Raw genomic sequence first — 26,269 nt, 5'->3', positions numbered from 1 at the left:
TATTTTATAATTTGATGCTCATGTACAGAAAGTTTTTTAAAATAATGGTCTTCTGTACGTTGATATTCATACTTGACTTCCAAGAAATGTCGAAATCAAATATGTATAAAGACGTCTCCAAATTGCTCATGTGAACATTTGAAATAATAATTGGTTTGTAGTCTCCTCATGGTAGCAAGTTTTAGAGTTTTTTTTTCCTGTTATATGCTCATTAGATGAGAAGCACTTACATTCCAGAGATTTTCTTGAACGTGTTTTTAAATACTCAGAGTAAAGATTGTGCAATATAAGTTTGTTACAGACAGTGACATAACAGGTGGATACAAATATTGATAAATATGCAGGGAAGTCATTTGAATTTGTTGTTGGATATATATGTTTATTATGACTATGAAGAATTGTGTGATACTGTATTTCTCATTGGGTTCTGTAGAGTATAAAACTAAATAAAAAGAATAAAAGTCAACAATGGTAATTGCACTGTGTCATGTGGTGGACAATACTGTAGCTGCCGGTTTTACTTTGTACAGCTCAACAGTGAATATACTTACACATTCATCTCAGTGACATGTAATATATGTTATCATATAATGCTAAGTTAGATGCAAGTCCTTGGTCAGAATTTGAGTATGGACTGCATGTCTCTGCGAGGTGTTTTTGGGGGCTTTATAACCGACAGAACCTCTCTGGCGTACTGGCTTTGGTGCAGACCCGCCTCCCGGAGTGCCTGCTCAACCCGCACTCTTGGATCAGACACAATCTGGAAAACAGATGTAAAAAACCACCACAGTAAATCAGACATTTCTAGCTGTTTCACACTAGATCACACCCTCAAGGTTACCATTGTTCGTTTATAGGGTTCACTACACATTCCATTCTTGAAAACAAGATTAATCACTAACCCCTCACGGTTTGGTAGATGATGCCAGTTTGACAATCATTAGCCATTGCCTGCGTTACATAATCACCACACTCTAACCTGTGACAAAACCAGACACACAGTCTCAACAGTGCACTGACTGACTTGGTGAACTTGAGACCAAGGCTATGTTCACAGGTCTGTGGGATGAGGACAAAGATTGTTTGACCAGCTTGCATAATTTCTCCCACTGCACGGGTCACTGCTCCGCTGCACCCAGGATGAAACGAAACATAAACGACTGGATGTGTTCAAGAGGAGCGGGGGGAGCGGGAGGCCTTGGAGTCTCATGCTTTGCGGAGCATAGATAAGGAGTTAGCGGGCAATCATGCAACTGTGGAAATTTTTGTGGTGAAGTCTCACCTGTGCGTCTGTGTATGTGTTAATACTGTAGAGAGGCCTCTGGAGCTCACACTCCTTTGCATTCAAGAGTCGACTCCTCCAAGCCTCAGTATCTCCCATCATCCTCTCTGGGTCCGCCTCTGCCACCACCCCAACCTGAGATAAACAGGGGAGAAAACGCGTTTAATAAATAGTGATAATATACCGTATGTCTGCCATAAGGTGGCAGTAATGCTTCATCTGAGACTAGGATGAGTCCCAGTCTTCCCTGGTGGGTCATTTCAACTAACAAGAGTGAATTGGAGCGGTAGAAAGAGGAGATAATGATCCACCTGGTTTCTGAGAGCTTCCAGACGATTCTGCTTCTCCTCGTCTTCTCTCTGATGCTCAAGCTCCCGAGCCTCTCTCTCCTCCCGTCGCCGCTGCAACATGTCTACCCTAAACTGCACCCTGGATGGAATGCATAAGGTGTGGACGTCAGACATTAAACAGCCCCTTCGCAACATTTGCTATTGCTCCTGACACTACATGGCTCCGGGGCTGTGCAGGGGTTTTATGGAGCTGCCGGAGAATAGCTTCTTTCCCATCATCTGTTTTTATCGCTCTCCCAGCCTTTCATGATTCTTCATTTTCATTCCTGCCAGAGTTCAGTCTCACAGCCAAAGTCAACACTGTTATATGGTATTAACTGCAGTCTCTGCGGAGAAATACTCAGCAAATCAAACAGGAGATTTTTTATTTCCCAAGAAGAATTTATTCTTCAAGGGTAACTTCACATCAGACTAAATAATAACGTTTCTGGTTGAAAGTTTCAAATGTGTTGCACTTAAGAGGTAGAAAGGACATGACTGCGCAAAGTACACAGCGACACCGGCACTCTATTTATATTTCCTGAGTGTTTCATAATGATGACGGGCACATTTGTTGAGGGGTTTAAATGGAAATTCACTTTCAAATCCATTTTTATGTCATAAATCTGTGATATTCAGTGTAATCCAGGATGTGTTTGAATGCAAGGTGTTGTTGATCAATCAGTTAAAACAAAACAATATTCAGTTAAAACAATATTCCAGCTATTTAGCATTGTACTTCCATTAAGTTAGGTGGCTCATAATAGGCAGATTAGACACGCCCACATCTTTCAAACTTTGCTTGTTGCTGCAAACATGTGGGTGTCCAAACCAAACTGAGACAATGATTACATCAGCTTGTTTGTTTTCTCCAATTAGAAAAAGCCACAACTGCTTTAATCAAAAGTTTCAATCTGGTTTTGGATTACACCACAGTACAAACAGCTCTTCTTAATGACCTTCTGTTAACTGTTGTTTCAGGGAGCTCTGCTGTTTTGGTGCTTTTGGTCCTGACACAGTCAATCATGAAATCCTATTCTCACGTCTGATTGCAGTCATAGAAAACTCAGCCATGAATTGGTTTCAGTTGTACCTCAAAGCTCTGTTTTTGGCCCCATCATCTTCTCACTGTATATACTGCCCTCGGGGTAAATTTTCAAGAAACATATTCCTTTTCAGTGCTAGATGACATTCAAATGTATCACTAACTAACCCTTACCCTAATAATTGGAGCAAGTCACCTACTCATATCGAAATGGTTGAGACCCTAGAAACACTTAAACAGCTAAAGACCAATTTCCTCTCACTAGCTTTCAATCTGATTTAAGTCTGAGACCTTGATTTCATCTTTTATTCTGCAACAGTTTAATTCTGAAATATTAACATTTTGTTTTATTGATTGCTCCTATTTATTGTGTTAGAAATCTTTTATTTTCATATTTTAAGTCTGTGGTCACCCGTAGTTGTTTTAAATGTGCTATATAAATAAGCTTTGACTTGACAACTAGATTGATTTTGACAAGAGTAAAGTAAGGCTGATACTGGATGTACGGATAAAAATGAGAAATATGTTTTTGTGACACACCAGTGAGCCCATAAACAAAAAAAGCAATTGTTAAAAAGTAAATGATTAGTGATGGGAAATAACTTCAACACTCAAGGTCCCATGGTGCAACACTCACCTCTCTTTATCTCTCCTCGCCTGCTCCTCCATGACGCTCCTCAGATTAGCGAGTCTCTCTTGATCCCTGTGCTCCAGCTCCTCCTTCCTCTTCTGCTGCTTTAAATAAAACTGCCTGACCTGAAGGAAAAAAACAACAAACACTTAATGACATGTCCTATTGATTGTGACAGAGCGGTAATCAGATAAGTGTAACTAGAAGGAATGAGATGATATTCCAATGTGTGGCAGACTGTTGTGCTAAATTATATGGAATGCAATGCAACCTAAATGCTGTCATTAATCAGTGTCTCAGGACGCCCATGATCTGCTGGCAGACCCCTGAGGGGAGAGTTAATTAAACAGTCAGACACACACACACACACACACACACACACACACACACACACACACACACACACACACACACACACACACACACACACACACGCTACATTCTGGTGTATTGTACCTGTGAGGACAATAACCATATTAAAGTGTAACAATGCAACAATATTTGCTCTCAGTTTGATCTCCATGTATTTCCACAATTAAATACTTAGGACAGTGTAGCCAAAAACCGTTATGATGTCAGGAGTATGGTTTTATTTGAGACAGAGCTCGCAGTGTCACAAAAGAAAATATGCGTTAATTATTCAATGCAATCAAGTGATTTCAATGTGTTTGCAGTCAGCATCTACTTTTCTGTGAGCAGTCACGTATTTGTACAAGCACCAAAAGGTTTTAGCGTGGGCTAACGTGCCATATTTAATTTGCTATTAAGGGGGGGGATTTTTTTTCTGTGAAGCCATTGCTAGGTGAGTGCTGAGCCAGTATGTCTCTTACTTTATTTACTTTTGAGGCAATTTCCCAGAAGACCTTAAACATTCATGTAAACATAAACCATCTATAGAGTGCATATTCCCATGTTAAGATATAGAAGGTAATTCCTGTTGAGGACAGCCCTGGGGTTTTGGTTGGGCAGGTAATTTAACATACATTTTATCTTGCTTTTTCCCCCTCAAGTGTAATGCAGAAGTTATGCATATAATATATGGGTCTTGTGAGCAAGACGAAAAAAAAAAAATTGCTGCCATATCTCTTCTACAACTAGAAACTAAATAAAGTGCATAGCCTCACCAAGGCCCAACAGCTCCTTGCCAGAGGTAATTATGTATTAATCCAAATAGCTAACAAGCTATTTTTTTTAAGGTTTTGAAATCTGATAATTGGAATCATGCAAATGAGTGAGACACAGCTTTTAACTTGTACACAATCATACACATAAAAGTGCTAGTGCTAAACGGTGAGGTTGACACTTTGGGATGGGTGTGATGAAGACGACATTACTCTCTCTTTCTGCTGTGACCTGATGGTGGCCTCCTTCTCTTGCTCCCTCTTTGACCTCGCTTCTTCCTCTGCTTGCTGTCTATCAGCTATAGCTGCCTCCAGCTTCGCCACCTCTTCCTGCTGGGCCCGCCACCGCTGCAGCTACAAATACACACACACAAATACACATCAGGGAGAAAACAAAATGCAGTTGTACATTCAATAGTACATGAACGGCTGTCTTGAAAGAATCTCTCACTGGGGGACAACCAGCTGAGCCCCAGTGCCATGGTGCAAAGATGTGGCATGAACTTTTAGAGGTGTCACAGCTGCCTGTCACACTGTGTGTTAGATCACCTCAGGACCTGTTAGAGCATTGAATCATAATGAAATTCTGTGTGTCAGCCCTGTAACACACAGAACTCGTTTTTGTGAGGAGAATGTTGTCCTTATGCATCAGCTTGAAAATCCCAAGAGTTGAGAAAAACGGACAGATTTTCACCTTCATTCCCATCCAGCCTTTACTCTGAAAACAATCCGAGCATTAGTTTAGTTTAAATGTCCTCAGCGAAGAAGTACAGTATCTCCAAAATATCAGCTTATAATGAAGAAAAGCAAATGGATGGCTTTGTTTTTACAGTAATCATACAGAGACAAATATTAACCAGCCGCAAGAGTGTTGAATGTGTATCATCACAACGGAAAGTCAGTCCTGAGACACCCTTTTACAGCAGGAACCACCAAAGGGACAGTTCAGAGCAGCTGTTTATGGGGTTGTGGACAGACTTTGTAGCTAGATTCAAGATCCCCTTGAATTATCCTGAAGCAACACAAGATTGTATAACAATACTCATAAAAAACAAAAGCTACATAAATGGATGAATAAATAATAATAAGTAATAAAAATGACTTTCATGATGGAGTGTGGAGAAGAAGTTTCTTTTCCCAGCCTGGGATTCCTAAGTCTGGTGATACTGCAGCTAATATTTCTAAATATGTATTTTCTCAAGTTACAAACTATACAGGTGGGGAACTGAAATCAAAATGAAGGCAAAGCGGGTGTGGTCTGACTCATGAATACTCATACGTGTTATAACGTACTATTGTAACAATGCAGTATTGACCAATGAGCATCAGTGGTATGACCTTCACAAGGTCTCTACAACTGTTCTAAAATTATGTTCGGCAGAATTAAGGTTTGTGCAGTTATCAGTTATCTTATTAGGACGTTACATTGACTCCCATTCATGGTGGGCAGCCTCATCAAAACCTTCTCCATAACCTTGATCAGGGCCTCAGAAATGACCAGGCTGTGGTCTACTGGTCCTGATAAGGTCAGAGTTTATGTTCTAAAAGGTCCTACAGTGGTGACAAAGACGAGTATAGACACACATGCACACACATATGGCCCAAACATCCAACATTTGCCAGGGAGTCAGTCAGTCAGTCAGTGAGTGAGTGAGTGACAGGTTGGTAATGCAGCAGCCTCTCTGCGGCAAGCCGGGTATTTAAAGTGTTGCATTTCAACTGGGCGGACTCACAGATCTATATCAGAGGAGAGCTTAGAGATCCTGGAAGGACTAAACTGCAAATTAACATGGTCTCAAACACATCAACACCAGTGGTATCATCAAGTCGCTCATCCTCTACGTCTGGCTGAGAAAAAGCAGCAGGCATGTGCTTGAGAGAGGACTTTAACTCCCCGGCCGGAGGATTTGACTGGCAGATTCAGTGACATCTTTTAAATCACTTCTCAAAACGCATCTTTTTCATTAATTCTGGTTCACCGTTGTTCTTTTAATATGTCCTTACTGTTTCATTTGACTATAAAACATTAGTTATTGTTGGGGGTCTTATTTGTTTTTTAATCTTGTACAATTTCCCTCTGTCCTGTCATATTTTATCTTGTTTTAATTTTGTAACTTAGTTTTGAAAAGTGCTGTATAAATAAAGTTTTTTGTTATTATCATTATTACTTAAACAATCAAGCCTTGAATGAGGTTTGACAACATTCAATTTGAATGCAGATGTTTAGTGGCTCTGTTTTCCTGAAACACAGATCAATACGCGATTTTTGTGACAAGAGGACCAAACCTGAATAATGAAACCATGGTGACATGGTCTGTGCAGCTATATAAATGCTTTTACAGTTGCCTTGTACTTCTGCTGTTCTTTCTGTTCATTGATTCTATTACTGCCTCATGCAAAATGAACCTGTGATTGTGAAAGGTCAGAGTGATAATTATATTGACTACTGCTTTGACCCTCAGGCAAAACATCAAAACTGTATAAACCTCATTAACGCATTTACTTTTCAATATTGAAGTTATGCCTGTTTTCTTGCAACATCACATTTAGGATGAAGGGAATAAATCTTATATTGTATGGAACACAACATTTTGAGACATAAGCAATGCAGATGTTGAGTAATGCATTCCATGTGTTTTCAATTTACCTGTTCAATACGTATAATATTTACCCCTGGGGAAAAAGACTAATGTTACATTTAAATAGTAAATAAAATCTACAAACAACTATAAATATACTGTAAGGTGTTTTTTCATAAAGTGTATATAGATACAGTACAGTATATGTATATATATATATATATAGGGGTTAAATATACTAATATTATCCATATTTTGGGGCCTTCTCGTGGAGGAGCAGTCAAAAACATGAACCATGAAGTTTTACTATCACCAGTTCGATTCTGGTATGGGGCCTTTCCTGCACATACATTTTATTTTTACTTATATACTACTACTTTGCTAATATTTCTTTAGCTGTTAATGTCTTTTTGTATTTTTCTCCTGGGCTGACCATATTTTGAGTTTAAATCTCTGAAAATTATCATTAACTTCCTTCTTTACATGCTTACATGCTACTGAGAAGGTTAATGAAAAGAGTTCCATCAAATTGTATGAATGTAATGTTAAATATATTATATAAGTTTAAATTGTCCCTAACCCCCATATAGCCCAGTTAATAATCTTGTGTCAATCTACATTAAACATTAAAAGATAAATCTAGTGATTCTAGAGCAAACAGAGTACCGATAAGGCTGAACAAGAAATATGTTCAATATTTCAAAAATAATTGTTATATCTCAATCCGGCCTTCTAAAAGTCATGTAATCAGAGACCTTTATGTCTAATAAGAAATGCCTTGATTTTTTCTTTTTTGTAAATACAGAAAAACAGACACTTACATAATTAAACGATATGTCAAGCTTTGGTGTGCTCAAGATAAGATACCTGCATGTTTGATGGAGGGAACCATGAGCACTGGAGTATGTAAACAACCTGGTGGGTGGGTCATGTGAAACATATACTTTGCGACATACAATCAGGTGACAGATAACAACCTTGGTTTTGTTTTTCTCCACAGTCCCATAAAGTTTAAAAAGTGTAAAGTTCATTCGCAAAGTCAGGTCACATAGGGTAACGAATCTTTAAAGCTGTGAACAAAGTGAGATCCATAATGATTGCTGAATGTGTTTTGTTTGTCTTTCTTGTTTTCAACGGAGATGAAAAGCATTTTGGAGGAGCATAAAGGGAATAAAATGCTCATTATATACAGTCTACAGTAATTTGTCACTGGAATCTCATTTTCAGTGAGTTCAGGGAGAAATGGGATACCATCCTTGATTTTTTTTTTCGTGGCTGCACAGAACAGACTGCAGAGATGTCAGAATAACAAAAGAATAATAGCCTTTTTATCTGCACACTGCAGCCCGCCTCAAATCCTTTTGTTAATGTAACTGTACAGTTTCAGTGATGTCTTCTGTCAAGGTGGTGGAGTGTTAGCAGCAATCGCCTTCTTTCATTTGCAGCTCTTTTAATGACAAACCTGAGAGATTGTTGCTGTGAATTAGAGGAGCAAACAGATGAGGACGGGTGGTGTATTTATAAGAGCAGCGCCTCTCCTCCATCAGAGTGGCCTTTCTGCTGAGTGGCATTAATGACACATGAGATCTACTGAGGCCTTAAATGGACAACAACTACTGTCCATTATGGGAGACGAGGAAAATGAAAGCGTGCAATTATCTTTACATTTCAAGGCGCAATAATAATTTTCTGCAGGGCCATAAGGTACACCAGAAGGAAAATCATACATACTCCATGCATATTCTGTGAGCAATTACTTTCTCAGAGAGGAAAAAACTCAACTTAACAAAAATCTGCCGTGTCTGCCGTGCCGTGTCTGTTTGGCCACCAGAGGAATGAAGAGCTGTCCTTGAGAGTCTCTAACACTAAGCGACAGGGGATGTGCAAACACACAGTGCCTCCAGAGAATATTGCAGGAAGGGAGATCAAGTCAGCAAAAGTTCATGTGATAGTACTTTATATGTCAAAGTACTCTGGAGAGCAGGAAATGAAAAGTGAGCTCCCTCAATGAAAAGAAAACCCTCCCATCTTATGAAAACTTTTCTAGTTTCGATGGTTATGTCATCTCTCCTGTTGGTCTGCTCGCCTCTTCCCCACCTGAGCATCCTGGAACAAAGTGCTATCCCTCAAGGCTTTATTTACTCACGTGGAAAACACAGTCTCTCATCAAAGATGCCTGGGAGTGAGATATAAGTGGGAGGCAAAATGAAAGCAAGGACAGAATGAAAGGCTGGAATGAGGAGTAACACCCAGAACAATGCCAGCTAATTACAGCCGCCAGAACACCACAGAACAAACAGCTGATGATTTGAAAAGAAGCGTCTGTCTCTCGGTGATAAATGGGGATAAAATAAGCCATGTCTCATGCATGAAATGTTAACTCGTCATGTTAATCATCCATTTGATTTTTACTGTGACAATACACACCCTCTGCATTTCCTGCGCATCACCTGGAGCCTCCTGGAACTAAACCGCTGCTGCACGATCAGTATGATCCCCCATCTGTGTCCGGAATATAGCCAGTCATCCTTGCATGGCCAATCTGAGGTTCTCTAGGAGAAGCTGTGAACTGTCTAACAGTCTTGCCCTTTCCCAAACAGAAGGGTGAGAGATAACTTTGAAATCAATTACCCTGCATTTCCTCCAACTACACGTCCCTCAGAAGAAAGCTGACTGGACGGGCAGCACACATCCTCCCTCCCTAATGAGGTCAAAAACCAGACCAGCACTGACCAAGATAAATCTTCCAATACAGTATGCTCTCATGTGAAACCCATGGAGGCAAGGAGAGGATGTATGGAGGGAGGTTATTTGCACGATCACAACTAAGAAATATAAGTAAGTGATTTACTACCTAAACTGCAGCCGTCTTTTACAATAATCTATTTAAAGACATTGTAGCTTAAACCAGTTAACATTGGTATAAGCTGACGCAAGAGGGTCTTTATCTCTGTCATGGAGTTTGGTATTTTGTTTTTTATCCGGATTACGCAAAACTACTGGATGGATTACCATGACACTTTGTGGAAATGTGCGAACTGGGTACAGGAGGAACACATTATATTCTAGTGTGGATGCGGATCAGGAGGTGGATCCAGGAATCTTTTTTAATAATCTTTTAATTGATTTCTATGATAATAATCAACTGATCTTAATAAAACTAATTGTACATGTTTAGGGGACTGATATTTATGTGTGCACAGTTTTGTTCAGATACAAATAACAATCTGGATCTAGTGAATTTAAATGTGGTTTAATTAGGAGACCGTTGGACCTTGGCAGAGTTAAGCACTCAGAGTGTCATTCTACTTATTAGATTGGTCCATTTATGTCATTGTATTGAAGCATCACCTCGACCAGTGGTTCCCGGATTTATAGGCTAATAAACTCCCACAGCTGGAACAGCTAAAGTTCCCCTTTAGGGGCACTTTCAAATACTTTCTTTTGAGGGGATTATAAACTGGTTAGTTATATAATGTGGATATTGTTAATTTATTTCACTTAAATTGTTCATATAAATTAAATAGAGTATTTAGCTTTAGTAATAATAACTATTTATCTTTTGTTCTCGAGAGCCCATAATTTCAGTAATTTAACATACATAATTTTAATTGGGGGGGGCTACTAGATAATTGTGATGTTCAGAATCATAGCACACACTATTATAGTTACCAAACATATAGTGGTATGGTTATATTTAATTAACTAGCTTAGATTTCCTATGTAACAATTTAAATGTGTAATCTCTCTGTCACATCAAAAATTAAGCTGAGCATCGAAAAAACAGCCACGAATGAAACGCATGCCCTCCTTTGCATTCCTTCATTTCCAGGAGCAGTGTTTTCAGTGGGAGAGAAAAACTCCCTTTGCTGCATAGTCTGGACTTAACTTCACTTCACTGTGGTCATTATATCCCTGCCATTTTTTTATCACCAGTGGAGACTAAATTCCTCCCCCTCTCATAGTGATTCATGCTACTTCAAAAAAATAATTTAAAACAAAAGACCGGTCTATAGTGCAAACAATAAAATCAGAAATGTACTTTTACCGTCAGCGATTGTGTGTAAAAATTAACGGCATGTTGTGCTATTGTATTTTGTGTTTTGCTTTCTATAAAATATACACAGTAGTTCCCATTTCCATATGAAAATTGTAAATACAGTCTTGGCACGCCTGGCTTAGAGAGTCTTATGTGTGGTGCTAGAATGAGGATTTATTTCATTACAAACATTTTGCTAGGTAAACTTAATTTATTTTATTTTATTTTTTAATTACTAAAATATTCCTGCAAATGCATGGATATAAGTTCAATTTCTGAAATGGTTCTGTCAAAATTCATGATTATTCTATAAATGTTACTTTAATATGCACAGGAAACAACCTATCAGGCTTCATAGACTATATACAGTAGGGCAATGTGGTATAACAACATTTCAACCTCCATGTCGCAAATAACTATGCTGTGAATAAAGTATACTGTATAAAAAAGTCAAATAAATGAAAGTAAACTGCTCCAGTAATATGGATGAGGATGATGACCTCTATGAAAATCTATAAAATAAAAATTAAATATACATTTTGATTACACTTAGGTGACCTATGGTACATCACACTAGATTTGTACAACACAATATTATTCTACACAGTAATATAATAAAATAATAATTTAAGATGACTTACAAAGGAGTCAGGGGAGACGCTCGAGTCTTAGGGAGCAGCTGCAGAAAACAAAGCGTTAAAGAAGCAGATGCAACAGGAGGAAAATCCATCTAGTCTCACCACTGTGCTGCTGTGCTGTGGTGATAGAGGCAGTGGGAAGAAAAATTGGATGCAAACAGGCATCCATCTGAGGCACAGCACAAATGCAAATATGTGCACATGCAATGCATAAACAAGAAAAATAATGTGGATGTGGAAAAGTCATGAGAATAAAAGGTTCTGTGATTAGATTCTTCCCATGAAAACAAAACTCAGAAATGTGTTTGCTATAGTCAGAGGTGTGCGATTCATGTTCTGCTGCAGGTTTACCCTAAAGTAGAGAAAGTCAAAGACCCCTTGCATTTTCCAAAGTACATTGAGAGGAGCCCGCAGAGACATACTGCTGCCTTGAACAACAATTTCCACCGTTTAAAAAAGCTGTGAAGTATTTTTCAGCAGTAAACAACAATGCACAGAAAAAAATAAAGTTAGCAAGTCCCATCTGATATGATGTTTTTATGTTGGTAAGGTGAAAGAATTTGTAACTCTAGGAACATAATACTTTCAGTTATTGTAGTATATGCGCCGCAAAACATATTTTTCCCTCTGGTAACACACTTAATGATAGAAAATTATGGCAGTAATAAATAATATAATAATGTTATCTTGGTACTGGCTAAGATGTTGTCTCCTAGTGAGACTGCTTGAGGACAAGAACAAAAGAATAACAACCTTTTGGCAATACATTTGAATGTTTGAACTATATTATCTCCAGGTATGAGTAAAGTGTCCTTCTCTCTCTTCTTCCCTGAACCAATCATACTGCTCTGCAGGTTTAATAGAATAAGTCCAATTGAGACGGAACTCCTTGAATATGTTGCTTTTGTCCTTGAAGACAAGGCAGGATGCATTCATTCAACTCCATGGAACAGTAATCATCATTTGTTTTATCTCTGAAGAAAGAGACTTCGGTGTCACACTAGTCTAAATGTTTGCACTTACAAGCTGCACAGACACAGATTGTGAAATAAATAGCAATTTTTCTAAGTCACAATAAGGGTTACGTTTGGCCTGAGGGCTAATAGTGTGAGACCCGTACTTTCAGACAATGCCTGAAGACATATTGCACCTGGCTACTCTTTTTTAAAACTTGTTTATCCAAACCAGATGAGAAAAATCGCCAATTGCACAAGGCAAGTGTCACAGGTAGGATATTCTGTTCTCATTGTCACAGCATGCGGACACAGGAAAAGGTCTTATTGGTTTGTTAGCATCCAACTTAATTTTCAATGAACTTGCTTCACACACAGTGGAATATGCACAGTTTATGGTGTAAATTGGGGCAAAAGCAGATTCAATTTCCATGGCACCGCATCAGTAGCACATGCATTTGCTCAGATGAGTAACTTGTTTGTTGTGTGAAATGTGAACTAGCACCCCTCAGAGACAGCAGCATCATGTTTGCAAGATCATCCTCATTAGCTTGTTTGCATTCGCAGACCATCCCAAGTGGCAGCTAAAGCGAGCAAGGCTGTCAGCTGGGGGCGGGTGTAATATGCAGCCGCGTCAGCAGATATACTGTACACAGCAGGCAGTCAGATGACACTGCCTGTGTGGGGCCTCAAACATCTCTCGTGGCAAATGTAACCTCCACAGATGTTCTTTAAAGGGAAAAAGAAACCAGCTCGATGCACATGAGCACTCAGTACTCATGGTTGGACCACATTTGTTTTTGAAATCACCCTTCGTTTTGATCTCAACTACACACCTGTAAAGTTTTGTGACTTCATATTGCAATAAAACATTTCCAACGTAAAAAGTGCCACCTCATAATGTTTGAAATGTCCTTGAACATGCAAGAATTCCTGATGAGGTCCTATGCAGGCACTAACCTTCTCCCTGAGATGCGAGCAGATGTCCTTCTGGTTCTGACGGTCTCTGTGTTGCTCCAGCTCCTCCTGGTGGACATGTGTTGCCTCTTGCAATATGTACAGGGCTCTCGCCAGTAGCTCTTCCTGGTCCCGTTGCCACTGCTGGGTCACGACATTCAGCTGTACCCGGATGAAGCGCTGCCAGTCCCACGCACGTTCATGCTGGATCTGAAGGAACAACATGAACGAAGAAGATGTTATTTGCGCATGCAGTGACACAAATGCATTACTTAATGTATTAAGGTATTACGTTTATTACTTGTTCTTATGCACATTTAATCAAAATCCTTGTAATATTACTGTGAATAACAAAGTTTGTTCCAAACAGATGACATGCAAAGATAAATCCACAAACACCATATGCAGTACACTGTCTATATTAATTGCAGCAGGACGACAGAGAATACTCAATGTCAGGTGTAGCTCAGCTGGTTTATAAAATGCTTCTTCTCTCCTGGCTGTGCAATGTCCTGGAGGAAAACAGTTCTTTTCTGCGTGAGGGCTGCCTGTAGCCATTCATCATTTTGTCATCACTCACAGAGGCTGCATCACTTGGCTACTTCATTGGAACAGAAGGAATGATATTCGTCTATGGGCTAATAGCGGCTAACTGACGGTGGGAAGGCATTAGACGGCTGACTGGTTTTATTGAAAATGAGTGAGCTGACAGACCTGCCAGCGATACAGAAGTGCCAGCAGCAGTCAAGCAAATCCTGTTTATTAATGCACAACTTTGGAACTTGAAGAAAGATCCACCCTTTTGTTCTTCACTTCCTGTCGTCCCCTTCATTACTCCTTCCCTTCGCTGTGTCATTAGAGTGATTGAGCATTGTGTCTACATGTTTTCATGTTTGCACTCAACATGCAATCTGTGTTCACACGCAACCAAGGATGCACTGGGGCCACCATATTGCACACAGAATGTAGGTGGAAACATCTACTGCACCGTGTCTGCAGTGCACACTTAAAGTGGCACGACACTTGGTTCAGCTGCCGCAACCACATTCCCTCTGCAGAGTGCTGTCTCCCCGTGAGCAGAACAAAGGAAATAAAATGAGAGAATAAAAACAACTCCCTGGATATTGTCAGAAAAAGGTAAGAGGTATGAATTATTTTCACTATTGCTGAGTGGAATATTATGAGGGTATTTCTTTGAAATCCTGCTGGTACTCTGCTGGCCTCCTGTTTGTTATAAGAGTACATGAAAGAGTAATGGGGAATAAAGAGCCCCATCCAGCAGAGGGAGATCTCCACATTAAACTAGATGGAGTAGCACTGTGACTGAGAAACTGATTCCACTTGAGGTCATCAAAAGAACACAGAAACCATGCCCACACACTTGCTGTGAAACAGAAATATGTGTTTGGGTTGTGATTGCAGGTCGTTGTCCAAAGAACCGCTGCTTGAAATTTATTTTATTCAAATACTTTAGTATTAATGGAGCAAAGTAAGTTAGTGGCACTAATGCAAGTCTCCAATCAAATCCTATGTCTGCTCTGGGAGTGGGTGTGGCTCAGGAGGAACAGTGGGTGATCCACTAACTTGATGGTATAGTTCAATCCACAACTCTTCCTAAACACTAAATTGGCCTTGATGCCTAGTCCGTCATAGTGTGAATTTGTGACAAAAAACATGCACTATATACAGCAGTATATAGCATATTGGTGCTGCATGATGAATGGGTGAGTGTAACTTGCTCGCTAAAACTGGAAAAAATATTTTGCCCTGCAAAAAAAGAAACTGAAATGAAAATTTCACAGTAGCAATATTTTTCACAAAGTATAAAGTGAAACTCAAAAAAAATGTATCTCTCCCAAATTATTCTTCTCAATCTTTTCTCAAAGAAAAGGAAAATATTCACACCTGTGGCTGCTGCAAGGCTTCAAGAGGAGCATAGGAGCTGATTTATAACCAAGGCTCTTACATTGTTACACTGCAAAAACTGTGGTAATATGTCACACCTGCTATCTGGCTATGAAATGAAGCAGCTTTACCTTGCATTAGAATTCAAAGAAGATTGAGACAAACCCATGGAGAAGTTATTCTATCATCCTGAACTGACTGCACATAGATGGAACTAAAGCATAGGTATAGTTCAAACAGGAACAACCATCATATAAGGAAGTTAAGAGCAATGACATTTACTCCACGGAAATGATTGAAATTGAAATGGAATTGAAGTGCTATAGAATTTCAAACTATGTGCCTACAAGAGTAATGGGAATTATTTCAGCCCATAGAAAATGCCAGGGAAACATGTGCTCTACGCAGACTAAAGCCAGATAGAATCCATGTTTTCACTCTATATCAAATGGAGCCAAACATTTCACTGCATAGAGTTTATTTCAAGCAGGGGACCAGAATTTGAGCATACTGGTTACTAATCAGTGTCATACTTGTTTACTTAATTTGGAATTCAGTTACAGAAAATGCAAAACGCCTGTATAAAATCAAGATATATTTCCGAGCAATGATAGCAGAATAGCATTTATGCACTTAATCAGTGGGGTTTCAGCAAACCAATCTGCAATTCTCCCTGATTATTCACTGCACACAAGCCATCTCAATAACGACTAATAGATGAATTAAGTAGAGTCAGCAAATCATCTCTTGGTCTGTTTCTGAGGAAGTAAAGACTGTTGAGAAACACGTCTCTCCTCCTGGCAGCCTCCCTCCAGCACTGAAAGATCACAGCTCTAAATGCAGCACCCAGCTGGAACTGATATAAGGATAGTGTCTCTGGGTGCGGGTGACAAAAGGAGTGAGGGGCTGGCGGTCGTCATGGCAATGCAAGGCTGCGGGGTGAGCGAATAGTCCACAGTGAGTGACATGGCACTTCCTGCAGCGTGTTGAGCAGATCATTGTCCGAGCTTATCTGTGTGTCAGTCTGTGCTCGGGTTCAGGGTACTGAGCTATATTGATCAGGGAGTCTGGGACTCACACACTGAAGAGCTGATATAGGGTGGGTGTGGTGTCTGTGGATGTGTGTGTATCAATATACAGGATGTGAAAGTGTCCCACAGGATAAATCTAGCTCTTTAGCAAAGCCCTTAACTCTCATGTGCTCAATGAATTCTTTAAATTGAGAAAGAAATCTATTAAAACATCACGACTTTGTCAAATACCTTGTTTTGTCTGCTCATCAGTTGAAAACTACAGATAGATATTCCATTTACTATTACATAACAAGTGTATCTGAGAGGATCAGACCAGGAAAGTTTCAATGCTTTCTTTAAAACAATTAAACTTAATCAATGATTTGACTATTAAACATGGTTGCTGGTATATTTGCTGTTGGTTGGCAAAACAAATGATTGAATATCTGTCAGGATATCTGTGTGTGTGTGTGTGTGTGTGTGTGGATGCGCATGTGTAAGTGTGCCTGTGAATGGTGTGTACTCTGTTACCGTACTGTACACTGTTAACAACATATGTAAGCATATATGTTTCAGGCCAAGGCCGATTGATGTGTGTTCACGTCTGTCTATCTGTTGCAGATACTTTCTTTTCGATAGATTTGTCCATCCATTATCTGCACCACATGTCCTCTGAGGGTTAGAGTCTCCAATTAATTTAACCCCAATCTGCATGTTTTTGGACTATGGGAGGAAGCCAGAGAAAACCCATGCAATCACAGGGAGACTCAGAGAAAGACCTTGGCCAAATCGTGATTCAAACCAAGAGCATTGTTCTATTAAATAAACAGAAACACCATTATTTTTTGCTTCAAATAACTTTGCCTGTGTACTGACCAGCTCTTGTCTACTTTTCTCAGGGAAGAGTCTCTGCAGCATGTCCATGCAGAGCGCTCTGTGGTTGGGTATGTCATGAGTGTACTGCAGCAATGTGAACTGGTAGCATAGATGGTCATCCGGACACCAGCCACCGAACCTGCAACAGAATCTAATCATAAAGCAAATTATATAACACTGTGACACTGTGTTCCCCTTCTTTCATTTCACTTCACTTTATTTCTAAAAGGTTATTATGATAAGCTACATAATATTCATATAAGCAAACAGTGGTGTAAAGCGGCCATATGGGATTAAATATCTGATTGTGAAGTAGCCTTTAAAGAATTATATAATCAAGCTCCTGGCGAAGAAGACTTGACTTGTTAAGAGCCTGCCTCTGGGGTTTGAAGTGACTGCCTCTGAGTTTTTCATCCTTCACTTTGTTCTGCCTATGTGTGTATTTATCAAAATGAAAGACTGAAAATCAACGACTATTTTTATCAACACAAAGTAAGATATAGGATATAGGATTGTCATTATTCACTTATTTTCTACCTGCAAGAATAAACAATCAAACAAATTGCTCATTAAGTCAATGTATAAGCAATTAGAATTATGAAAACCAACAAAGCTGAACATTTGTTGTCTTCAGGCTTACCTGTCTGCTTCTTGCAGCTGCTCTTGAAGGCTGCGCAATCTGCGCTGATATCTTTCTGACAGGGAGAGGAAGGCCTGGATCAGCGAGTCCTTCAGCTCTGGGTAAGGGCAGTCTGTATTTAACACTTCCTCTGGAATACTCTCCATGTTCACCAGAGTATCTGAAGTACTGGTAAAATATTTCTGCGGAGGACAATGCGATCATCTTTAAGATAAGGCATTTGCTTTGGTGAAGTATAGGAATCACTTTTTATTGAAACTGCTGAAACAGAAGCAGGATATTTAGAGTTAGCAGTGGGAACCTTACCTCTAAACCAAGACATTTAATCTCCTCCTCCACTGCTGCACACTCTGAATCAAGTTTTGCAGTAATTTCATCTTGTTGGTCTTTCACAAATTCAATCTGGTGATTCAAAGATAAAACCATAAAGATATGTGTCAAATACAGGCAAAAAAATCTAATGAAAGTCATATAATTTTATTCCATTCTAGCCAGGGAAATGAAACTGGCAAGGATGGACTCCATATTAATGTTTTAATAAAGACTCTGATGAAATTCTATAGCAGCTTTAACAAATCAGCAAAAATACACAGAGCAGGGTTACAAGATAAAAACCACTCTTGATGTGCTGTTTGCTTAAATCACCAGTACTGGTTGAACTCAGCCTCTCCTGTCATCGCACACATGCAGATTCAGAAACATCTATCATCAGAGTGATTCAGTATTATTAGGTACTCAGGTTATTTCCTTAGGTAATTGATATTTCCGTAAGAAAACATCTGTCCATCCACTAGCAACATTGCTTGTCCTTTAAAGGAACACATGGAGGCTGCAGCCAGTCCCACCTGACGTGGGATATGAGGCAGGTTACCCCCTGGATCACAGGGTGGACATACAGAGACAAACAACTGTTCACCCTCATATTCACACCTAGAGGAAATATAGAGATACCACTTCACATTAACAAGCAACATGCAAGGATGAAAGAGTGCCTCAGAACTCTTTTCTAGGTCCTCTCATCATTTGTTTATACAACATACAAAATGATCTGCCTTCATCATTTGTTGGAGTTGATAGATATTGATATATATATATATATATATATATATATATATATATATATATATATATATATATACATGAAATATTGTAAAAGAGTTGCTATTAAACTTACAAAGGTAATGGAAATTGTTGGAATTTTGCTTGCATCTTAAGGAAAAATAATTTGTCTATGTATGTATTGCATGTATTATGTGAGAAGCTACAAATGGTTTTTAAATACCTTGGCATCACCTCAGATTCAATTCTCTGAGGTGATTCTCTTGTATTTCAAAGTGATGTGATATTCGTTTATCTTGTTGATAATCTGTTAATGTCTTATCTTTTAGAGAGAGTACATTCATTTCAGTAAACAGAAAAAGGAGAGAAAGAGAGAGAAAGAGTAGAGTCATCTGTTCAATTTGCAATATTTCGCAGCCAGTAACATGGCATTGGCTTAATTTAACTCTTACTGCACTCTTTTGACTCCATTTTGTAAAATTTAACTTAACATCAGTCTCCATTAGATTATTAAGTTTTCATTTAAACCATCCAGTCAAAGTGAAGCAAAATGGTGAAATAAGAAAGAAAAAAGAAAAAAAAGAAATGTATGTGTGTCTGGATTTTTACTATTTTGCCAATGCAATCAGTTGGATTGTTGTGGACCCATGGAGGGGGTCATGGGAAAGAAACAAGCATGAGCGAGCCACAGGGAGGAGACAAAATGGCTGGCAGACCCTTCATTCCCAGTATGGTCAGTCTTTAAGGACCCCTGCTTACTCCCTAATCTCACCATTCATCTCTCAATCTTGTGAAAAGCTTCTGAGAGTCAGAGGCAGAATTGGTGACTTAGGGACTGTAGATATCTAACAGACGGGAGATTTAAGGACTGTGAATACAACACTGTGCAAGCTGTGATTATTGTGCGAACACGTAGGGGAGTGGTTTCATTGAAATTTCGGCTGGACAAACTGATTTGGTTTGACACCTGCAGAGCGTGAGCACAGTTAAGGTTCTTTGTCCAAACCTTGAGTGTCTGGACACGATAAAATATCACAAAATGGTTTGCTAACAGATGAGGACATGGATTTCTAAATGCAATATAGTATTCTCCAAAGCTTAGATTTAGAAATCCTGCCATTCTGCATGCTTTCTACCATTTAAGCTCTGTTAAAGTTTGTCTTTTGCTACTCTGGTTTATAACAGTGGACATTCTATCATGTTTTGATTTCATTTTGCAGAAATACCTGTTGTATTACTTGTTCCCAGTTTGATGGATGGACAGTGAGCTGTTGATGTTGTACTTCACCCAGTCTGAAGAACAGGTCTTCCCGGAGCTGGTGAACAGGCTGCACTGCGGCTATCCTGAAGGCCTCCCGCTCCCTCTCAAGGAAAAGCTCTTAATCCCAAAAACACACAAGGACGCATATTAGTACAGTACTCATAGACAACAGAGACTGGTGTAGATACACAGTTACTGTTTAAATACTGTATGTCACCATAATCCTTTAGGGAGAAGATGGCAGTGTCTGTTGTGCTAGAGGGTCTGATCTGCTCCAGAAAATCATGAAGGTCATTCTCAGCCTTCTCCCTGTTTCATGGGACAAGATAAAGTCACAGTAAATACAACCCAAGCTAATAACTCACAATACTAGAGAATACATGAAGACAGACAGATAATAGCACCTGGTCGTCTTTTGAATTGGACACATTTGTGAGTTGTGCTAGGTCATGTTTCTGGCCACTGGCTCTGGCTCTGCTTTTACCAACTCCTGAAGAAAATATTACTACATATATCTATAACGTATCATTGCTGTGTCTATATCTGCTACAGTAATATTGTACAGTAGGTTTTTGCAGTTTTTTTGCATTAGACAGCCAAACGTCAATGTTTGGTTCCTACCTGATTACCATCAATAATTAAAATAATAATGCAGTTGACCTAGCATCTCCTCATCAACATCAATCAACCAGTGGTGGAAGAAGTATTCTACACGTATGCATTTTGAATTTGAATTTAAATACCCAAGCAGTGGCATTAAAATTCACTTAAAGAAGCAAAAGTAAAAACAAATACTCTTTATGTAGAATGGAACATTTCAATATAAAACATTTGACATTGCTTGATATGGTATGAGTATGATATTTTATACCTGCCATATACTGCCAGGAATTGTTTTGCAGGTATGGAAGTGGCTTAACTATGAAGCACACACAATCTCAGACTGGTGATATTTGCACTAATAAGCCTAGGAAGGGAGCTTTAATAATAACTTATGTCTTAATAACAGAGACCAACATGATTGTGTATAATGGAATAGTAACCATAGAGATACACTAGCCTGTTTCCCCATTTTACAAGGTGGCTTTTGAAACCCTGATAGCAGTGGCACATCTTTATGACTGGGCTCATTACTGAGGCTCACACTTGTGTACATCATTAACCTTGGGTGGCTCAGACACAGTCATTACGCAGCCAAACAAGCTGCACCCCAGAGCTAATGCTGCCCTTCTCACTTCACAAGGCATGACACCACTGGGGCCCCAGTCTCACACTTATGCCTCAGCATGTAGAGGAAGAGTGTTCCCGCATTCAGTCCAACCCTCTGTCTCCACACAGCTATAACCCCCACTTATCTGTTTCTCTTCCCTAATTCAATGTCATCACTGTAGAAAAACGGCTTACATGTAAATCTTCCTTCTCTTCATTTTTTCCTCAATGATAACATTTTTCTTCAGGACGACTTCTAGCCCCCATTTTTACACCCGATTTTTCTCAAGGAGGTTCCTGTCTGGGCTCAATGGGGCTTAAATGGAACGGTGGCAGGGTGTAATAGGCAGATTCAGAAAACTGCAGCAGATAATGACAGGGAGTAATAGGGGGGTCTTACTCAGCCTTTTGCAGCCTGGGGCACTCTCTGCTCCACACCTGTCTGTGCTGCCGTAAAATTGAACTCTCCTTGGTTGCCTTGGCTGCGCACTGAATTTTCTGAACCTATAAAGACAAGGTTTAATGCACAGCAGGAACAAACAGTTTCCCTCAGTTAAAACATACAAACCACTGGGAAGATTTTTCTTTTAAATGCACTTTAGCCGTGACGTTTATTTTCACCTACAATTAACTTTATCTGAACAAAACCATATCTGAAATGCTTGAATGCATCAATTGTCTGAATCACTTTGCAATATTCTCAAAGAATAACAACAATTAAAGTGACTAAATCATAACTTTGCAAAGATGTTAGAACATTATATAAATGAAATGGTTGTTTCCTCCCTCTTTGCACACTTGGGATATATTACTAGCATGTGCTTCAGTCTTTATTAGCATCATTGTGTCTGTGAGTCAGATAAATCAACTGTAACAGTTTCATTGTTATAGCATGAAAGCAGAATAAACAGCGGCAAATTGAAATAGTCAAGTTGAAACTTGTATGGGATGCATGAGGCATATTATCAGGAAAAGAAGGGGGAGGTCTTAGTCTCAATCTATTATCACTGTTTTTCTTTTTCATCATTAAAGAACAAAGCCCTGCTTGTATGCTCATGGTATTCTATCAGTGTTTTTATACACAGGCCACTGGCTCAGATAATTGCACATATGAAATTCTCACAAAACTATTACATGGGTACAATCTATTTCATAGGAGTTAGGATATTGATTTATGCCATGACTCTTTATGTACATGTCAAGTTGTTGTTGCTGTTGCAAAGAAGGTTTGAATGTATTTACCCTGAGGGTGAAGTCCATTTTATAGTTTTTGGAATGTACAGAAAGTAGTGCTGTTCTGAGAGAAATAGGCCAAACTGATTTAATTCCGTGCTTCTTCCAGGCAGAGTAAGGGTATCTTAATTTGCATTGGCTGTGTAATAACTGTAAACAGGAGGGTCAGAGGTGTCAGTCAAGCAGAGTGTTGACATGCTTGAGAAGCAATCTAATCAGGCAAAAAAACACCAGTGTGGGTGGACCAGTCATCTTGTACCCAGACCTTGAAATAGAGATAATCTCTGTGTGTATGTGCATGAAAAAAGGATGAACAAGGTAGCAATTTAATTATATTCTCCTATGGGATTTTGGTGTTTCAATTACATACTTTCATATTTTCTAATTAGGCCAAGGTGCTTCAGCAGAAATGCAGAAATATTAATGCTGCTAAATATGTAGAATCAATAGAAAACAATATTGTGCTCATCTATATCTTGTCCTCCTTTATTCAAAACAATATTATCTATGTTGGATCTCCTTTTCTAATTGTTTAATTTTCATTGCTAAATGTTGTTTGTTCTAGTGCAATATATATACTTATTACAGTGTATACATTTTTTACAATCTTGCACAGTCTTATCAAGGGGTACTTTTTAAAAAGGTTTTAGCATCAACTAATGCTGCCAGTCCCTTCCTGGAGAGCACAAATGATCCCATGCTTGAGGCGACTCACGGTCATTTATTTTCCCTGTATCACATCACCAATGGGAGATGCTCAGAAAGCTTGCCTTTCAGCAGGGTGACTGAATGTAAACAGCCCGTCTTATCTAGGTTATGCAGAGAGCAGGGTTGTAAGGAGCCACAGGCAACCATAATGATACTAAAAGGCTTCTGCCACAGTGTACAAATTAAAACACTGCAGGTCGAACAGCCTAATCTCTATGGCCCCTAGTATCAACTTTTTGCTCTGCTTGGAGTCACATGACGATGAACTTCAAACAGTTTTATAGAAAACCAAGAGCAGCCAAATAAATATTCATGAAAGTGATTACGCTATTGTATATGGCAGTAACACTACTGCTCTGTTTCATGTTGGACTAACTATAACGGTTATTTAATGCCTGTTTCGTATGAATTGAAATCCCTTTACATTGTGTGGTGTGCAGGAAAGAGTAGAGCAAGGTAGACAAATTGAAAGCAATGGAACTCCTGTTTACAACTCCACTCCCATTAAAATCAGGCCATTGTCGGTTCACGCTATTCTTGTGGTGAGTAATGGGGACTGTTTGCCATCTGGAAAATATTTCTATCACAGTGTTGTTGCATATTCTTCTTTATTTACTCCTGAATCGTGTTGTTATCAAATGTAACAGGAATTGATTTTATAATAGCATTGCCTAGCACAGCACAGACATGACACTGACAAAAATCAAAATTTACCTTTTGTCCAATGACATCAGACTCCTGGCGTTTGGCATCAACAATAGCTTGCAGTCTTTTATAGTCTGCAGGATTGTACTTTGAGCTGCCAAGACCATTTTTCATCCGTAGTGTCACTTTTTCTGCATGGATGAAAGCAAATGATATGGCTGAATTAGGATCATTGGAATTGCTGAAAATCTCATCACTTTTGATGTCTGAAGTAAAGTCTTTATGCTGACTTCAGCGAAAAAAAGAAATAGAGGTGAAGGCAGAGGAACGGCATCAGCTGAGCACTAATGGATTGTATGGGTAATTCAGAAATGACTGCTTAAAGCGTCACTGTAAGACAAGGGGGTGGGGGGGGGGGGTGGGGGGGGGTCAGGGAGCAAACTATCTGTGTCAGGCAGTTTTTTTTAGTAGTTCAGCTGTGGCTCAAAGAGGCAGGTGAATAAACATGAGCAATGCAGTCTCAGTCTAAAGCATCAAAGACTTGACAGCACCTGGTGAATTCAACACAAGGACTCCGGGTCAAATCTGTTCAACAGATAAGAGGGACACTATGTCACAAGAAGGCAATGTTTAGGGCCCATGTCACACTTACTTACCTACATCACCTGCTCTGTAGGTTGAGCTGAATGGATGTAGATCCTTTCCACTCATCTCAGTAGAGCTCTGTTTAGATCCACTGTAGTGCCTGCAAAATAAAAAAGGAATCAATGCCAGGTACCTGATTTTTAGCAAGGTCATTCAAATGATTAACAGGAGACTACAGGATCTACAGGAAAAGTAATAAAGCTCATCAAATGTCAAACTTTGCCATCAAGGTCTGCATGACATTGCAAGAATATCAATCAACTCTCACAAGTGTTAGGGATTGGGCAGTGCACCCAATGTGATCAGATATGCCGCCGGAACATCTCTAGGTCTTTGTTTTGGATTAAGCTTTGAAAAATTCTGGCTATGTGTGACGGGGTTGATGTGAAGTGTGCAGGAATGGATTTAATCTATGAAAATGAAATGAAAACTGACGCTCTGTTCTGCACCCACTGAAGATAATTGGTATTTTTCTGCTCGCGTCTTCAGACATTAAGACTTTTTTGGAATCTCGGAGCAAGATTAGTACTTTGAAGGCCAAATGCAACATGTTGCTAGGATTCAGGACATAATAGCAGCCTTAACATAGTCTGCTGATTTTAATACGAAAGACGTAAATGTACCCTCAACCCTGCTGAACCTATTGATCAAGGAATTGCTAAGCTGGTCAAATAACATCATGCAACAATTTTGATTTTACATTTTTAGTTTCAGCCAATGCAAAGTGGAAATATCCTAAACTCACTGCTTTCAGCCTCTTAGTATTTGTTATATGGGATAATAAACTGTAGTGAAAGGTATCTATCATGTACATATATTCTGTATTTTTGTTTTGCAGTTTTTTTAATTTTATATTTTATTGCCTAATCTATTCCATTTTACACTTTCACATGTTCTCTTATCTACCTCTTTTTTGACTATTTGTTGCTCTAACAAGTGAATCTCCCCAGTTCTGGATCAATAAATCCTGTCTTATCTTATTGTATCCTGTCTAGTTTTATCTGATCTCAACTGTCAGCTTCATGAAATAGACATTTTACTCAAAACGATATCACTTGGTTAATACATAAAATACCAGCTTGATTATTAAAAAAAACCAACGGTTAAAGGCCTAATTTCACATAAATTAGCTGTTAACATAGCTGGAATTGTTTTATTATCTTGTCAGTTAGCCAGGTCCACACTCAAAAAACCAGGCAATTGGAAATACAACAAGCACAGTGAACAGAAACAGCGACAATATGCACAGAGCTAATGTAATACAACCTAAAGTGACGCAAGCGACCTGTTTGCAGCATGTTAGCCGAGTTATATTAGCATTCAGCATTCGAGCCTAGCTTACCTTGTGCTAGCCTCTGCACTGTGTTGATCAAATTTGTAACCAAGGAAACTATCACTCTCCTCTCCCATTGGTTAATTCAACAATCCGAACCTCACCGGGAACGCCCCCCCCGGCTCCTGTCGCAGCCAATCGGGAGTGTTTTCCCCCTCCACATTCCCA

The 26,269-nt window shown here is 39.2% G+C and overlaps 1 protein-coding gene across 2 annotated transcripts; it reads right to left on the bottom strand.

The window, feature by feature from the left end:
* Positions 1-358: 358 nt before the first annotated feature.
* LOC109631309 (coiled-coil domain-containing protein 148) lies at positions 359-26,256 on the bottom strand. 2 transcript variants are annotated; one of them, XM_020089967.2, is made up of 15 exons: positions 26,111-26,256; positions 24,780-24,868; positions 24,193-24,314; positions 21,938-22,041; positions 20,546-20,637; positions 20,294-20,445; positions 18,315-18,410; positions 18,009-18,190; positions 17,369-17,519; positions 13,578-13,784; positions 4,622-4,762; positions 3,294-3,412; positions 1,594-1,711; positions 1,283-1,417; positions 359-760 (listed from the first exon to the last, which is right to left on the bottom strand). In XM_020089967.2, the coding sequence occupies exons 1-15, from the start codon at positions 26,176-26,178 to the stop codon at positions 617-619; spliced, it is 1,920 nt and encodes a 639-aa protein (XP_019945526.2). In that variant the 5' UTR covers positions 26,179-26,256; the 3' UTR covers positions 359-616. The 2 variants fall into 2 exon arrangements, with proteins under 2 accessions (XP_019945526.2, XP_069388343.1); XM_069532242.1 differs by lacking the exon at positions 26,111-26,256 and adding an exon at positions 26,035-26,105.
* Between the last annotated feature and the right edge of the window lie 13 nt (positions 26,257-26,269).

The sequence above is a fragment of the Paralichthys olivaceus genome, chromosome 10 (genome assembly GCF_024713975.1).
Source record: "Paralichthys olivaceus isolate ysfri-2021 chromosome 10, ASM2471397v2, whole genome shotgun sequence".
Classification (NCBI taxonomy): Eukaryota; Metazoa; Chordata; class Actinopteri; order Pleuronectiformes; family Paralichthyidae; genus Paralichthys; species Paralichthys olivaceus.
Note: the sequence above shows the minus strand (reverse complement) of the source record. Positions and strands in the feature narration are given on the sequence as shown.

Bases quoted from the DNA above. Each gene is read 5' to 3' on its own strand.
- LOC109631309 (XM_020089967.2), bottom strand. From the start codon at position 26,178: ATGGGAGAGGAGAGTGATAGTTTCCTTGGTTACAAATTTGATCAACAC. The intron at 20,446-20,545 runs GTGACATACAGT...TTTGGGATTAAG, and splicing joins CTTCTCCCTAAAGGATTATG to AGCTTTTCCTTGAGAGGGAG. The intron at 1,418-1,593 runs GTGGATCATTAT...TGTTTATCTCAG, and splicing joins TGGAAGCTCTCAGAAACCAG to GTTGGGGTGGTGGCAGAGGC.